Source organism: Piliocolobus tephrosceles, chromosome 15, assembly GCF_002776525.5.
Source record: "Piliocolobus tephrosceles isolate RC106 chromosome 15, ASM277652v3, whole genome shotgun sequence".
Lineage (NCBI taxonomy): Eukaryota > Metazoa > Chordata > Mammalia > Primates > Cercopithecidae > Piliocolobus > Piliocolobus tephrosceles.
The window spans coordinates 94,558,662-94,575,180 of NC_045448.1; the positions used below are offsets into that span (position 1 = coordinate 94,558,662).

At 39.5% G+C, this 16,519-nt stretch overlaps 1 protein-coding gene and 1 pseudogene across 2 annotated transcripts in view; both read right to left on the reverse strand.

Annotated features, from left to right (window-relative positions):
• ACOXL (acyl-CoA oxidase like) overlaps positions 1–16,519 on the reverse strand; it is a 358,184-nt gene that overhangs the window by 122,119 nt on the left and 219,546 nt on the right. Inside the window, exons 14-16 of the mRNA XM_026449783.1 lie at positions 10,704–10,813; positions 6,024–6,039; positions 1,595–1,690 (exon numbers count right to left, since the gene is read on the reverse strand). Of these exons, the coding sequence (XP_026305568.1) occupies positions 1,595–1,690; positions 6,024–6,039; positions 10,704–10,813 (222 nt within the window). The remainder of the gene's footprint in view (positions 1–1,594; positions 1,691–6,023; positions 6,040–10,703; positions 10,814–16,519) is intronic.
• LOC111524286 lies at positions 11,995–13,495 on the reverse strand (annotated as a pseudogene). The gene has a single exon (XR_002725747.2). The product of XR_002725747.2 is annotated as a 40S ribosomal protein SA pseudogene (transcript).

Here is a 16,519-nt window from a genome sequence, read left to right on the forward strand (position 1 = left end):
TTAGATATCTAAAAATATCTTTCTATTGCCTATACTCAGGGATTAAATTTGGCTTGGAATATTATGCTTAGATCATGAAGTTTCCTCTTTAGAAGAGTACTTATTACTCCATTTGGAGCTAGTGAATGACAGCAGCTAGCCTAATTTTTTTCTGTTTTTGAGTAAACTATTATTTTCTGTCTTGTTGCTCACATTCTGTTCTCTTTATTCTAGATTTTTCATCTATGTCCAAGTATAAGTCTTTCTTTTTCATTAGCATAGGATTTTTTTTTACATGAAGGAAATTATTTTTCTATTATGTTTGTGATTATTATTTCTGCTCCTTTTGTTCCAGCACTTCCAAGAATATTTGTTATCCATAGGTTAGACTTCTACCATTTCACTCTGCTTCTATTTTCTTCCCTTAGCATTTCGTCTTTAGCCTTTTCTTATATAGTCTTCGAAAACAGTTCAGATTGCATTTTCTCCCTTGTTAATTCTGCTCTTCATTGCAACTGCAGCATTTTTCCTTTTGGATATATCCATCTCTTTTTTCGGCTGGCTCCAGGTTTGATATGTGGAGGATATGTGGAGTGATTTAAACCCACCTGAATGCATTCGTAGGGTGGGACAGAGCCTCACCTCAGATCTATGCCTGGGGGAGAAATTGATTTACACAATTCCTAGCCTGGCTTCTGGCAGGTTCTCTTCCAGCGTGGCTCTGTTCCATGAGGGTGGATCTTGGCCGCTTTCTGCTTCCAGGGCACTTCTGTTTCCAAAGCATTTCCTAAGAGAATACCCATTCCCATGTACCATCCATCCTCTTCCCTTCTACCTCTGTTGTGTTGTACTAGGAGACATGACTTTGAAATTTATATAAAAAGGGGTGAACTGGATGGGGAGAATTGCAGGAACCCAGTTCTGGCCCTCTTGGAACGTAATTCCCATGCAGGAGAGAAGCAAACTGAACTCTGGTTATGGCAGCCCTGAGCCCCTGGCCTCGACATAGAGTGGAAGCAGTAAAGCCTTCTCCTGGGGTTCCATTGGCTATTCTGTACTAGATCAGAAGATGAAACAGATATTACTAAGATGGACAGTGATCCCTCAAACTAATCCCACTGGCACTGTACTTGGTGGAAATTTCCTCTAGATTTCTATCAATGCTGACACAAGATTTTATGCTTTTGCAGAGCTTCGTGGGTATTTTAATAGGAGATAGAATGCATCTTAGACTAACCCAATGTTAATTTTTACATATTCCTAATGCAGTTCCCCTCCCTGTCTTAGAGGATAATGTACTCTTTATACATATAAAACAATGATTTTTCAATTTCGATAAGGGCTGAAAATTACACCACTCATCAACTCCCATGGCAGCCACATGGTGCTTGCAGGTGGAATTCTACAAGATGACATAAAGGGGGTTAAACAGAAGCATTCTGGCCTCTAGAGCAAGCAATGGTGTTGTGCAAAATGGCCTGTAGGAACTCTAGCTGCTTCCAGAAGCTTGTCATTAAGCTGACTCGTTCTCTACTAAACTTAACAGATAGTTCACCAGCAAGGACATCCCTTAAACACATGTCAAAAGGAAAAGTATAACACCGTGTATCTTTACCTTATAATAAATTCTGGTCACCAAACCCCACTGAAGAACCCTTTCACGAAATTTCACTGCTTTCAACAGAAAGGCAAGATCATAAATGCCAGGAAACTGAAAGAAAATCACAGTGACCATCATTATGTTGGTCTCACCAAAGAATTTCATTTGAAAGAAATAAAGTGGGTTTGTTTTTAAAAATATTTTTTTTCCTGTAGAAAAATAGTGTCAGTATACATAATCTCCCCATCCCATCTCTCACTGACTATTCATAATTCTTTTCAGTAATCTTAGCTCCAGTTTATTCTAGGTGGTTGTCCTTGTGGTATAGAGATGATTTGGTTTCCTAATTTTTCCACTTACTATTGTATTATAAGTAGTGTTCAACGTTTTATATAGTCTTTCTTAATGAATAGCAATATGATTTCTGTCAAGTATAATCAACCATTATACAATTCATGTATGACTCAACCATTATACAATCTTTTTTTTTTTTTTTTTTTGAGACAGAGTCTTACTCTGCTTCCCAGGCTGGAGCGCAGTGGCACGATCTCGGCTGACCGCAACCTCCACCTCCTGGGTTCAAGTGATTCTCATGCCTCAGCTTCCTGACTAGTGGGGACCACAGGCGCGTGCCACTGTGCCTGGCTAATTTTTGTATTTTTAGTAGAGACAGGGTTTCACCATGTTGGCCAGGCTGGTCTTGAACTGCTGACCTCAAGTGATCTGCTTGCCTCAGCCTCCCAAAGTGCTGGGATTACAGGCACGGAAGTGAGTTTATAATAATAACCGCTGCTGGGCATTTACTATAATTATTATAATTGGATATTAATAATCACATATATCTGTTACAAAATATTTATCAATTAATAATATTTATTAAATATATTACATATCAGGAATTGTGCTCATTATTTGCTGTGAATTATTCAATTTTCTCAATAATTCTAGAATATGATAATTATCCAGTAAAAAGTTCAGGAAACTGAGGCTCAGCGAGATTTGGTAACTTGCTCAAGGTCACACAGGCAGTCAAGCTCAGGTTTTGTTGGGGAACATCAGTGTTTAAAGCAAGAGGCACCCCGGAGGGAAGTGAGAGGGCTGTGTGCAAGCACAGGGGAGGGTGTGCTACAGAGATGGTGGCATTCTTCAGCAGGCAGCAACTCCCATCTTTCGCATTTGGCAAATGAGGAAACGGAGGCACAGAGGAGTTAAGAGAAGTAAGCACAGACTCAAAACAACCAAGTTCACAATTAAAAGCCTGTGAGCTTTTCATCATGAAACTCTATATTTCATGCCAATTTTATGGCCCCACCATGAACCTTTAGATAACCTAGACAAACAGGGGAAGGGTTAATTCACACTTAGAGTTTCCCATCGCGCAGCCACCTCTTGCCCTCCCCTTTCCCCACTTCCTGAGGAAGTAAGTTATTATAAGACCCAAATAACTTAAATTCATATTAACTAAAAATAAAAAACCCAAGTGGCTGTTGTTGCTTAATCAGAAGGCACGAGAGGAACGTTAAGAAGCAATTGATGCCGTGCTTTTGATATGCCAAGTGCTGAATTAATAATCGCCCTCCATTTAGACAGGGAAGAGGGAGGTATTTACATGCCAATTACCAGGACATTTAAATGATGTCAATGTTTTTTCTGAATCTGGGCTTTAAGAAGGTTGGGTTTCTGCCTCAGTCTACTTAATAAAAGATGTAAAGGGTTTTCATATATTATTGAAAAGTATGTTTTAGTCATTCCAGGGGCTGTTGCTGGAAACTGGCCTTCCTGGAATGCGGACTGTAGAACATGTTTGTCCACCTGAGGTTGTGAACTGCATGTGCTGCAGGAAGGGGATCTCACCCACTCGCTGAGTCATGTGAGTCACATGTCATGTAGGTCTAGGAGCCTGCCCAGTGCAAAAGAGTGTGCAGACTCTCTTTAAAAAATAGGAACATTGCTAAAGGCAACCTCTTTGTAACTGCGTATTTTACAAGATCCAAATGACTCTATCGTTAAATAAAGTTTAAATTAAATTAAAATACGTATCATTAGACATCAGGGAAACGCAAACGGAAACCATGGTGAGGTAGCATTATACATCCACCAGAATGACTACAATTAAGTACACTGACATCGAGTGTTGCTGAGGATCTGGAGAAACCAGAGCTCTCATGCTTGCTGATGGGAGCGTAAAATGGTGAAATCTCTTTGCAACATGTTGTCACAGTTCCTAATAAAACTAAATGAACACATACCCTATGTTCTAGCAGTTTCACTCCTACTATTTGCCTAAGAGAAATAAAAACATACGTTCACAAAAAAAAAAAAAAAAAAAAAGTAGAAGGCTCATAGCAGTTCTACTCACAGAAGCAAAAAACTGCAAACATCCCAGGTGTCTATTCATCCATAAGAGAATGATTCTACTATATCCATAAAGTAAAATACTACAATAATGAAAAGAAACAAACTAATATACACAACAACATGGGTGAATGTCAAAAAGCATTATGTCAAGTTCACGAGGCAGCTACAAAAGAGTACGTACTGCCTGGTTCCATTTACGTGAAGTTCTAGCACAGAAAGACTAATCTGTGGTGGCAAAATATCAGAAGAGTGGCTGTACCTGGGTAGTAAGATTAACCAAGAAGGGGCATGAAAGAACTTTCTGGAGTGATGATCTATACCTTAATAAGAGTTTAGTTACATAGGTTTATGTATTTGTCAAAACTCAGTGAATGTACACTTAAGATTTGTGCATTTTATTGTATGTAAATTCTACATAAGAACTATAACTAAATATGTAACTCTAGTTAATAAGGCTCATGCTAAATTATTTAGAAATATGCTGATGTCTACAGTTTACTTTGAAATGGATCAAAAAGAGAAGGTAAATGGATGGGTGAGTTCCATACAAAGATCCACAGATATGATAGTGATATGGCAGGTACAGTAATAGGTTAATAGAATCTCCATGGTTTGTATGTAAGTGCTTCCTGTAAAATTATTTCAACTTTGCTGAATATTTGTAAATTTTACAGCACAATGTAGAAAAACATGTTGGGTGCAAGGCAAAATCTTGACTTTCCTGGACACCTACCACTACCTCCTAAAGGTCCACAGGCTGATGAAAGCGGGAAGGGCCCCAGTGGCAGGCTTCCATGCAGGAGGGAGAGAGGCAGCCCTTGCAGGGACAAGCCAGGGCTAAATGGGGCTGTCTATAGGGCCAGGTACAACCCCCTCTCAGAGTCACTTCCTTCCGGGGCTCCTCTCCCTGCCATGCTCCATCTGCCTTACCTGGTCCCAGGGAGGCATTTCAGTACCATGACCGACTCCTCCCAGGCCGAAATGAGGGGTAGTCGCTGTGCGGACAAATGAGTGCACACTGGAGGGATTTGAGGGCACCAGGAAGTTCTCAGCCCATCTTTCCTCAGGTCCCCACCTTCTCAAGAGTGCTTTTCTCAGGGCTGTCACTATGCCTACCATCCTAGTGCTCTCGGAGTGCAGACTCCACGAAGGCAGAGCCCCTAGTAACTGCCGATCACCAATGCGTAAAGAAGTGCCGAGTACACAGTGAGTGCTGAAAACATGTTGATGACAAAGGCTTTCCTTCACATAAAAGTTGGAGTAAGTAAAGTTTTGGGATTTAAGTGGATAAACACAGAGACTGAATCAGTAAAACCTAGATGTGTGGGAGAGAGATGTATACTGTTTTGGAGGTTAATAACTGAGACAAAAATAAATGGACTGGAACTTTCCAAATATTTACAATTGGAATACTGCCTTTGGCACATCTCAACTCTGTCCTGGAAAATGTGCTAGGGATATAGATTTGCATATGGGTGACAGCGTGTCATACTTCCAAAATGATGGAAACAAGTCCTGCTCTACTATCTGAAAAAGAAATGAAAGGGCAGATGATTTGTGGCCAGTTGGGGAACAAGTTTCCTGCAAGGATGGAACTGATTCTGGTGGGGAGTTGTGCTATTCTTTCAACTCCTTAACATGTTGGACAATTTTCAAACTAATACATTGGAGGAAAAAGTTATCCATACTATAAACTTCCTACTCAAGAGCTAGAAATATTAGGAAGACCCACTAACTCTAGAATATGAAGACAAACGGAGACATTAAAACTAAGAGAGACTCCAGTGAAACAGTCCTAACGTGTAGAAGCTCGTGTTTTCAAGCTTTAAGATGGACCACAGTTTGAATAAACAGGGTCCTAAGCAGCAATAAAAAAAGAAAGATTACAGATTTCTCAATTTCACTTCATCCCAATGGTATAAAAAATCCCAGACCATCATTTACTGTGTTTTCTATGTGTTTAATCAGGATTGTGAGATTACATTCTCTAATCAATAGTTTCCTTAGAAACTAGTTCACTACTTTCGGGTTTCAGGGAACAATAATCTCATTCCAAAAGAAATAATAATTAAAAAATACACAAAACAAAAAAGCATAAGAAGCTCTCTAAAAGTATAATATAGGAGACAATACATTCATGACCATAAATCAATGAAATAGAAAACAAAGGTACAACAGAAAGGATCAAAGGGAAAAGTTAGTTGTTTGAAAAATAACAATAAACCAGACAAACATCTGATGAGACTGAGCAACAACAACAAAGAAAGGAGAAGGCACAAGAAATCATTTTAGGAATGACAAATGAGACACAACTACAGATCTAGCAGAGGTTAAAAAGAGAATGATAGAATAGTACACAAAAAAACTTACACCAATAAAATCAAAACCAAATGAATAAATTCCTAGAAAAATACAATTTACTCAAACTGACATGAAAAGAAAAGCCTAGTCTTTAAACAATTAAGCTAATTAACTAGTTTAAAGTACTCACTAAGCCCAGATTATTTTCAAATTTGATGAATTATCAAATTCTTTCACAGAATAAGAAACCACTCCCCCCAAAATAACTCTATGAGAGCTGTAAAACTTTGACATAAATCTAAATCAGGCATGTACAAGAATAGAAAACTATAAATATACAATCTCTTACCCCTAAAAAATACTAACAAGCCACTTCCAGGAAAATATAAATATGATAATACAGCATAACAAAATTGAGCATTTCTTAAGCATGCAAGGTAGTTTAACATTAGATGATTTGCAAAAGTTATTCATCAAACCAACAAAATAAAGAAGAACTATATGATCATTTCAACAGATGCAGAAAAATATCATTTGATAAAATTAATCTGGTAATGACAAAAATACATTTCAAATGTATAAGCTTCTTTAGGAAGTAAAATGTGTCTATCAGAAACTTCAGCACTCCAGCCTGGAAGACAGAATAAGACCCTGTCTCTAACATAATAAATAAAATCAGCAATAATGCAAAAGAACACCCTGTAAGATGGTTTCTATTCAAATTGTGTTGGTGGTCCTAGCTCTTGCTGTGAGACATGAAAAGAATAAAAGAAATAATAGTTGGAAAGGAAGAAATAAAAATTTATAATTTGCAAATGATTGTCTATGGAAAAAACCTCCAAAGAATCTACAGACATATTTAAAAGAAATTTCTTTACAGTCAAATTTATACACAAAACCCAACTGCATGTATAATAAACCATTAACTATAAAAATCATAATTTAAAAATATTTTTTAACAACTAGTATTCTTTTAATACTAGTAACTAGTAATAAATCTATGAAAGGATATACTATGTATGGAAAAAATTATACAACCCTGGAGGACACTTTGAAGATGAAAATCTTTGAGGGAAGACCTGCTTTATAAATATGTCAAATTTTCTGCAAATCTATAGATTTAATATACTTTCAAAGCAACTTTCAGCAGGTTTTCAGGCCTGTGGTAAAATACAAATAACAAAACATTTACCATTTTAACTTTATTTACTTTTTTTTTTTTTTGAGATGAAGTTTTGCTCTTGTTGCCCAGCCTGGAGTACAATGGTGCGATCTCGGCTGACTGTGACCTCCGCCTTCTGGGTTCAAGCAATTCTCCTGCCTCAATCTCCCAAGTAGCTGGGAGTACAGGCATGCACCACCACGCCTGGCTAATTTTATGTTTTTAGTAGAGATGGGGTTTCAGCATGTTGCCCAGGCTGGTCTCAAATTCCTGACCTCAGGTGATCCACCTGTCTCAGTCTCCCAAAGTGCTGAGATTACATGCATGAGCCACTGTGCCTGGCCCATTTTATCTACTTTTAAGTGTATAGCTCAGTGGCATTAAGTACATTCACACTGTTGTACAACCATTACCACTATTCATCTCCACAACGTTTTCATCTTCCCAAACTGTAACTCTGTACCTATGAAACAATAACTGCCCATTCTCTCCTGTTCTTAGCCCCTGGGAACCAATATTCTACTTTCTATCTCTACAAATTTGACTACTCTAGGTATGTCATGTAAGTACAATCCTACAATATTCATCCTGTGTTTTATTTCTAAGAAACTTGACAAACTGATTACAAAACTTACATGAAATGGCCAAAGATCCTGAACAGCCAACACAATTCTGAATTACATTTCTGATACAATAATATAATACTATAGTAATATTTTATTATAATGCCAGAGTAATTACAACAGTATATTGTTGGATCAAAAATATACAAAGAGACTAGGAACAAAATGGCCCAAAAACAAACTCCCAAATAGATGGAGATTTAATAAATGCCGAAGAGACCTTGCAGTTTACTAGGAAAGAATGTCCAATTCAGTAAATGGTGCTGGAACAACTGACTGTCCCTGAAGGAGAAAAAAAAAATTAGATCCCTTCCTCAAACCATACACAAGAATGTGTATGGATTCAATAATTAAATGTAACAGGTGAGACTTTCAAACTTTTAAAGATATAGATTTCACGACCTCAGAACAGATGATGCAAAAAGTGTAGGATAAAAAGAAAAGATTGGTAATTTCAATTGTAATTAATGAATTTATCTCAATCAAAAGACACCAGAAAGAAAATATAAGACAAGCCACAAACATATAAAAGATAATTATAGCATTTATAACAACAAAGGATAAAGAGCCCTTAAAAATCAATAAGAACAAGACACACACACACACACACACACACACACACACTAAAAATAGGCAAAAAAACATGAACCGGCATTTCACATAGGAAGAAATACAAACGGCAAACAGACATGTGAAATCATGCTCATTCTTAATAGTAATCGCAAAAATTCAGTTTAAAGTCACGGTGAGAGATCATTTCTTATATTGTATTGACAAAAATTAAGAAGTCTGATAGTACCAAGTGTTGGTGAGAACACAATAAGGCCCCACAAGATACATGCTGCTAATGGGGGTGTAAATTTATACAACCACCTTGAAAAATAATTTGTCACTATCTAGTAAAGTCGAACATTACTCCATACATAGCAATTCCATTCGTAGGTAATATATACCATAAAGGAGTGTTTTTCAAACAACAGATTGCATATAACTAATAGGTCATAAAATCAGTTTAAGGGTTGGGGTATCTTTTTTTTTTTTTCTTTTTGAGACAGAGTCTGGCCCTGTCATCCAGGCTGGAGTGCACTGGTGCATCTCCGCTCACTGCAAGCTCTGCCTCCTGGGTTCACGCCATCCTCCTGCCTCAGTCTCCCGAGTAGCTGGAACTACAGGCGCCCACCACCATGCCCAGCTAATTTTTTTGTAGAGACGGGGTTTCACTGTGTTAGCCAGGATGGTCTCCATCTCCTGACCTTGTGATCCACCCGCCTCAGCCTCCCAAAGTGCCTCACAGGCATGAGCCACTGCACCCGGCCTTTTTTATTTTTATTTTTATTTTTATTTTTTTAGGCAGGGTCTCACTCTGTTGCCCAGGCTGGAGTACAGTGGCATGATCTTGGCTCACTTCAACCTCTGCCTCCCAGGCTCAAGTGATCCTCCTGCCTCAGGCTCCTGAGCAGCTGGGACCACAGTCATGTGCCACCATGCCTTGCTAATTTTTGTATTAATTTTGTAGAGACAGGAGGTCTCACCATATTGCCCAGGCTGATCTCGAACTCCTGGGCTTGAGCAGTCCTTCTGTCCTGGCCTCCCAAAGTGCTAGGATCACAGGCATGAGCCACCATGTCTGGCTGAAATCAATATTCTGCTAAGATCAGTTTTCTTTAAAAATAAAATTTAAAAGTATCAGAGAGCATCATTAGTAATAAACAGGGAGGTAGCCACTGCTCCATGAACTGTTTGCTTCAGTTGCTTCTGAAATGGAGCTCCTATGGATATATGGGTGTCCATGGTGATTTAAAGCGTATTTCTTACTCTAAGTAATGTTAACTAAGTTTGAAAGCCCTATAAAAACTCGTGTACATCCCCCAGAAAACATGTACAGGGTTTTTCATAACAGCATCATGCAAAATACCAAAAAACCATACATGACCCAAATGTCCAAGATACCAGAGATTAGAATGGATAAGTACAGCGTGGCATACATACAGGATGGAAAATTACAGAATATTGTGAAGAGGAGTTCTGCAGCTATACATAACAATGTGAATGATTCTGAGAAACAAAATACTGAGTGAAAACAAAGTTACAAAATACTATATATATTATGCTTTATTTATAAAGCTAACGGACAATACTGAAAGATCAATACAAACAACCAAAAGCATGGATGTTGAAGCCAGACTGTCTGGGTTCAAATCTCATCTCTGCCACTCACTAGCCATGTAACCTTGAGCAAGGTACTTAACCTCTGTGCCTCAGTTTCCTCATCCGTGAAATGGAAATAAGAACTTACCATTTGGAAATGGTAAGCAAGGTACTTAACCTGTGTGTCTCAGTTTATTCATCTGTGAAATGGAAATAAGAACTCACCATTTGGAAACTTGCCAAATGGAAATAAAAACTCGTGGGGTTTTTAGGATTAAATCCTGTAAACTGCTTGGAACAGTGAACATGAAATTAAAAGGGAACTCAAGGAGAAAGAACAGAATGAGCAATGTTTTAGTTTTTAAGTTGGTAGTAAGTGTATAAGCATTAATTTTACATAGTCACAGATTTCTTGCATATAGCAAACACTAAAAATCTCAAGCGAGAGCGAGTTATGCCAAGGCTCTATTAACGCAGGCTTCATGATAAGCCCCTGAAGGCAGATGATGACGATGGCCTCAGTAATACGTACCTTGTTCTCAGCTTGTCCCCCACAGATTCAGCCCAGTTTTGGAGCAGGCCAAAGAGTGGTTTTTCTTCATACTGTTTGGTATACTGGGCCAGCAGTTCCCGCCCCACAACCTGTGCAGAGAGTTTATCACTCATCAGTCTCAGCAGTGTAAAAAACGACAGTATCTTTAATACTGCAACCCAATAAGATCTATTTGTCACTTAGCAAACTCCGTGGAAGGAATCAAATACAAGACCTGATTCTTAAAATGGCCTCTACTTTCCCAAGGCAAATGTGGGGCATTTATCACACCATCCCCCATCCTCCCCTGTGGCCAACTTCACTAACTGCTTACTGCTTGCTCTCTCTTCTTGCCTGTACCAGTCTCTAACACTGGCCCTGGGACCAACTGTTTTAGCTGACACTTTGGTAAAACCCGCTTGTCTTCCATGGACAGATGGCTGGTCCGTTCTCTTCTTCACCCCTGACATTCTCTGATCAATTAGACCTTTGGGGAATAGTATTGAAATGCACAAATAAAACAATGTCTACCCTCTATCAATCTTCTACTTCAGCAGCTTTAAAGTTATAATTGGGGCCTAAAATACTGCATGCTCTTCTGTGGTGGTTCAAAGAAGATGTCCATGGCTAGCCCGCTGCAGAAACTCAGCTGATGGTCAGCAACAACCACTAGACATGTGAGTGAGGCCACCTTGGACCAGTATGCTCCCACTCAGCCCTGACGTGCTGCTGCCACAGCATGAGTGAGCCCAGGGAAGAACAGCAGAAAAACCACATTGTGTGAGCTTAGCCCAAACTGTTGACCTACAGAATCATGAGCTAACAAAGTGTTGTCTCAAACCACTACATTTTGGGGTGGTTTGTTACAAATCAATACATAGCTGATTCATTCTCTTTCAATTATCAATTTCAGAATATTTCTTCTTTTCTTTATATGCATACATGTTTTTATATAGATTATACAAAATGTTATGCATGCTTTCAATCAACAGTATATCATAAATGACATTTTTGGTTTGCACTGTTGTGTAGAATTCTATGCATTTACTGACCATATAATTTTGTTTTGATAAATCATAGCTAACTAAACATTTCCATTTGGTTGGATACTTAGGTTGTTTCCAGTTTTACATTGTCATAATAACCTTGATAGCAATATAAGCAGACAAATAGCATAGTCATATTTTGTATTATTACCTGTGAATAATTCCCCATGAATTTGATTGATACAGAGGTTCTTTTTTTTTTTTTTTTTTTTTTTAAGAAACTGTTGTTTATTTTCCATCAGCCATTTTTCCATGTTGCTTAAGAGCCCGTGCAAGAACAGCTTAAGACCATTCAGTGGTTGCTCCTACCCATTCAGTGGCCTGAGCAGTGGGAGCTGCAGACCAGTCTTCCGTGGCAGGCTGAGCACTCCAGTCTTCAGTAGGGAACTTCTGAATAGGCACAGAGGGGACCTGCACACCTTCAGACCAGTCTGCAACCTCAGGCTGAGGAGCAGTGAACTCAGGAGCTGGAGCAGTCCATTCACCCTGAAATTCCTCCTTGGTCACAGCCTTTTCAGCAGCAGCCTGCTCTTCTTTTTCAATCTCTTCAGGATCTCTGTAGAAGTAGAGATCAGGCATGACCTCCCACGGGTGTTCACGGGAAATGGTGCCACGCGTGTGCAGAACTTCCCAAGCCAGCATCCACATCAAACCCACGGAGTGAGCTCCCCTGTTGTTGCATGGGATGGCAATGTCCACATAGTGCAGAGGAGAATCTGTGTTACACAGAGCAATGGTAGGTAGGTTAACATAAGATGCCTCCGTGAGAGGCTGGTGGTCAGCCCTGGGGTCAGTAACCACAAGAAGCTGTGGCTCCCTGAAGGCTGCCTGGATCTGGTTAGTGAAGGTTCCAGGAGTGAAGCGGCCAGCAAGTGGAGTGGCTCCAGTGGCAGCAGCAAACTTCAGCACAGCCCTCTGGCCAGTATTCCTGGAGGATATAACACTGACATCAGCAGGGTTTTCAACGGCAACAATGGCACGAACCACCAGCAGAAGCGTCTCCCAGGTCCTCTTCAGATTTATGATGTAGATGCCATCACTTTTCCTTTTATAGATATACTGTTCCATCTGGAAGTCAAGACTGGTGCCACCTAAGTGGGTTCCTGCTGCAAGGAACTTAAGGACATCCTCCTCCTTCATTTGCAGGACATCAAGGGCTCCGGACATTGTGAAAGTTGCCCTTTAAGTTACGACGGGAATCCAGAACAACGCCGTATGGATCCCTCTGTAGGTAGTGCGGAAAAGATACAGAGGTTCTTCAAGAGGGCCACTCTGCCAATAAGACGGATACTGAAAACTTTCAAAGCATTTTTGCCTGGGGGAGCTTTACTGGCATTGGTGGGCAGAGCCAGGTGTGAAATGCATGCGATTGTCTCAACCAACAGAGGACTGTGCCATACCCCGTGTCCTGTCAAATGCCATGTGCTCAAATACACGCAGGCAGTTAAGAGCCCTGAACTTAGTTACACCAAAGCTTTCAGGTTTTCCAAGTCCCAGGCCTATGGAAGAATTAAACTCCCCTGTTCCCTTGAAATTAGAGGTGCTTTAGGCCAGCGCACAAGTGACACAGCCTCCTCTCCTTTCCCATTGCCATGGCAACCTGCACTGCTCCCAGGTGTGACTGGTCCGTAAGTCTGGGCATCTGCATTCGAGGCTGACACAGTAATTCTGAGTATAGATGCAGGCATTGTATATCTTGCTGTGTTCATGTTTACTTTGTTATTAAATAAATACATTTATAATATAAATAACTTTCCTTTGGTTTCCTTAAGTGTTGTCTTGAATTCTTGCAATTATGTCTCTAGATACGTTATGTGATCCGTGATTTCATTCAGGATAGTAAAGGGAGTGTTACAAAATATTTATTGTCAAAAAGAGGGCATTAGGTCCAGTGAGACTGAGAATCACTGCATTATGGGTCAAAGAACATGTACATTTTTATGGCTGCTGCTATATAAAATAAGTGTGAGAATCAAACCCTGCCAGGATCTGGAAAAGTGGGGAAAACAAACTGACTTTAACTAGAATTAAAATTAAAGTGATATAGCAATCCAGTTCCATTTCACTAACGCAATACCAGGATTAAGATTTAACTTTGTTTTTGCTAATCTATAAAATTTATGATGGCTGTAACTCTATCTTACTCTTGCTGCAGAAGCAACGTCATTCCAAGTATGAACAAATTGCTTTCTCTGATTCCCACCCCCACAGCTTTCCCTATTGCTCTATGTTTCTCCATAGCATTTATGGCTACCTGGTGCTTCAGACCACAACTTGTTTACTGCCTTGCTGTCTTCCTGCAGCCTGGAAAGCTAGTGCCAGCGGGTCAGAGTGCATCCATCCTTGTGTCATCAGACAATGTACTGCACAGAGCCCAGAGGTGACGACTCACCGTTGAAAGAGTGAATGACTAAGTACATTCCCTTCCTGTTCTCCCTATCTCATCCAATACGTCCAATTCCTTGATAATCTCCCTTCACTTCTGCCACTATTTCTACTTTTTCCATTTAAGCAACTAAAAGTGGGTAGAACTAACTCACTCTAACCAGAATTAAAATTAGAATGATACAATAATCAAGTTCAGGTGCTAAACTTAAGAAAGACAAAGGAGGTAAATTTGGTTCTGGCAAACATCACAAAAGCAGATTACTCACTTTGGATCTCTGCTCCTTTTCTAGGTCATGAGATAAGGAAACATGATTTTTAAAATGAGTTTATTTTCTGCTGTTGATGCCCCCTTGGTGAAAGATTAAGTGATTGAAGCTATCAGCTACCATGGGATTTGGGCATTACAGTCTCTAGGTCCAGTACTTTATTTTATAACTTACCAGGCAGAGGCAAAGAGAGATCAGTCACCACCTAGACTGAGTATGCAATGAAGATGTGCTTGTTTCACCTCATAGAGGTGTTCCTGAATATATTATAGTATACTATGTAGGATGTGTGTGTGTGTATATATAATTTTTAACTCTATTTAAAAATAATTGTAGGCTTACACAAGTTGCAAAGTTAAAAACGCACAGAATGATTCTCTCCAGCCATCACCCAGATTCCCCTAAAAAGTGATCTCTTGGCCAGGCGCAGTGGCACACGCCTGTAATCCCAGCACTTTGGAAGGCCAAGGTGGGTGGATCACCTGATGTCAAGAGCCTGGCCAACATAGTGAAACCCCATCTCTACTAAAATCATTAAAAAATTAGCCAGGCATGGTGGTGCGTGCTTAGAGTCCCAGTTACTCAGGAAGCAGGAGAATCGCTTGAACCCAGGAGATGGAGGTTGCAGTGAGCTGAGATCACATCTCTGCACTCCAGCCTGGGCGACAGAGCGAGACTCTGTCCAAAAATAAAATAAAATAAAAAAGTGATCTCTTACATAATAATGGTGACTATCAAAACTAAGAAATTCAAAAAAATTTTAATCATTACATGTTTTAGTTCTAGATATTTCATTACTTAAAATGGACCTAGTAGTAGATTGTTTAATAAAGTGAAACATTTTCGGCAACACAAGTGATTGCATTTTCCTCTAAGTCTGGTGGTCTGGTGTTTTACTTATTCAAGGTTTCCTTAAGACAACTTGTGATAGGTGATTGTGGGTGGTGTTTTTGTGGCTCTTCATAGAGTTCTCTGGTTCTGCATGTTCTGCTGGTTCTGCACTCTTTATTTTCATATACACCTGCTCAGGAGCCCCTTTCTTAGTAGAACTCTAGGGTGAGTGAGCAGTCAAAACATCCACGTCTTTTCTTTTAAAAAAGATCCCATCTGCAGGAGGAATCAAGCAAATCTACAGCCAACATTTGGAAACTATGAGTCTTAGCAATTGTGCAGAATGATGACATCATCAACATACATTTGCAATAAATATCATATGCATCATGCAACATGATTATGTAACACCAATAAAAGTTATTTTTAAGGTCAAATCACTTTTCAAGGCATCTATGAAGCAACCAGCATTTCCACACACTAAGCATTTCACTGATTTATGCTAGGTACAGTGAAACTTGGATTAAAGAGCCTAACAAGTAGAGTTTGCTGCCAAGGCAGAAACACTTAGAGCCAATTATAATAGAAAAATATGATTTCTAAGGAGAGCCCACCAGATAACCATTATGAATCCAGGCAGTGGGGCCGCACTTGGGTTTGTACCATAGAGTGGTAAATTCATTCAACGTGGCAGTACTTATGGCACTGGGCCCCAAATCATGCTCCAAGGAACCCTAGGTAGACTGGCTACATAATTTGGGGCCCAACACAAAATTAAAATGTCGGCCCCCTTGTTCAAATATTACTAAGAATTTTATGATGATGATAACAGAGCATTAAACCAAGCATGGTCCCTTGTGAGTGCAGGGTCCTGTACCAGTGCTCAAATCTCACCCCATGAAGCTGGCCCTGGCCCTAGGGGTTCCAATAGGATTGCCAGACAAAAGAGAGGACACCCAATTTATATTTGGACACCCAAATATTGCATGGGACATACTTATACTGAAATAATATTCATGTTTACCTGAAATACAAATGCAGCTAGGCATCCTATATTTCTTTCTTCTACATCTGGCAAGCCTAGGTTCCTAAAGGGCATTTCACGGGTCACCTAGGGGTATGAGAATGAAGAAAAGACCAAGTTGATGGTCTTTTCATGCAATGAATAAGAAGAAAAGACCAAGTTGATGGTCTTTTCATGCAATGAATAAGAAGAAAAGACCAAGTTGATGATCTTTTCATGTAATGAATAAGAGGCAGAGATGGAGGGGATGACAGAAGAAAA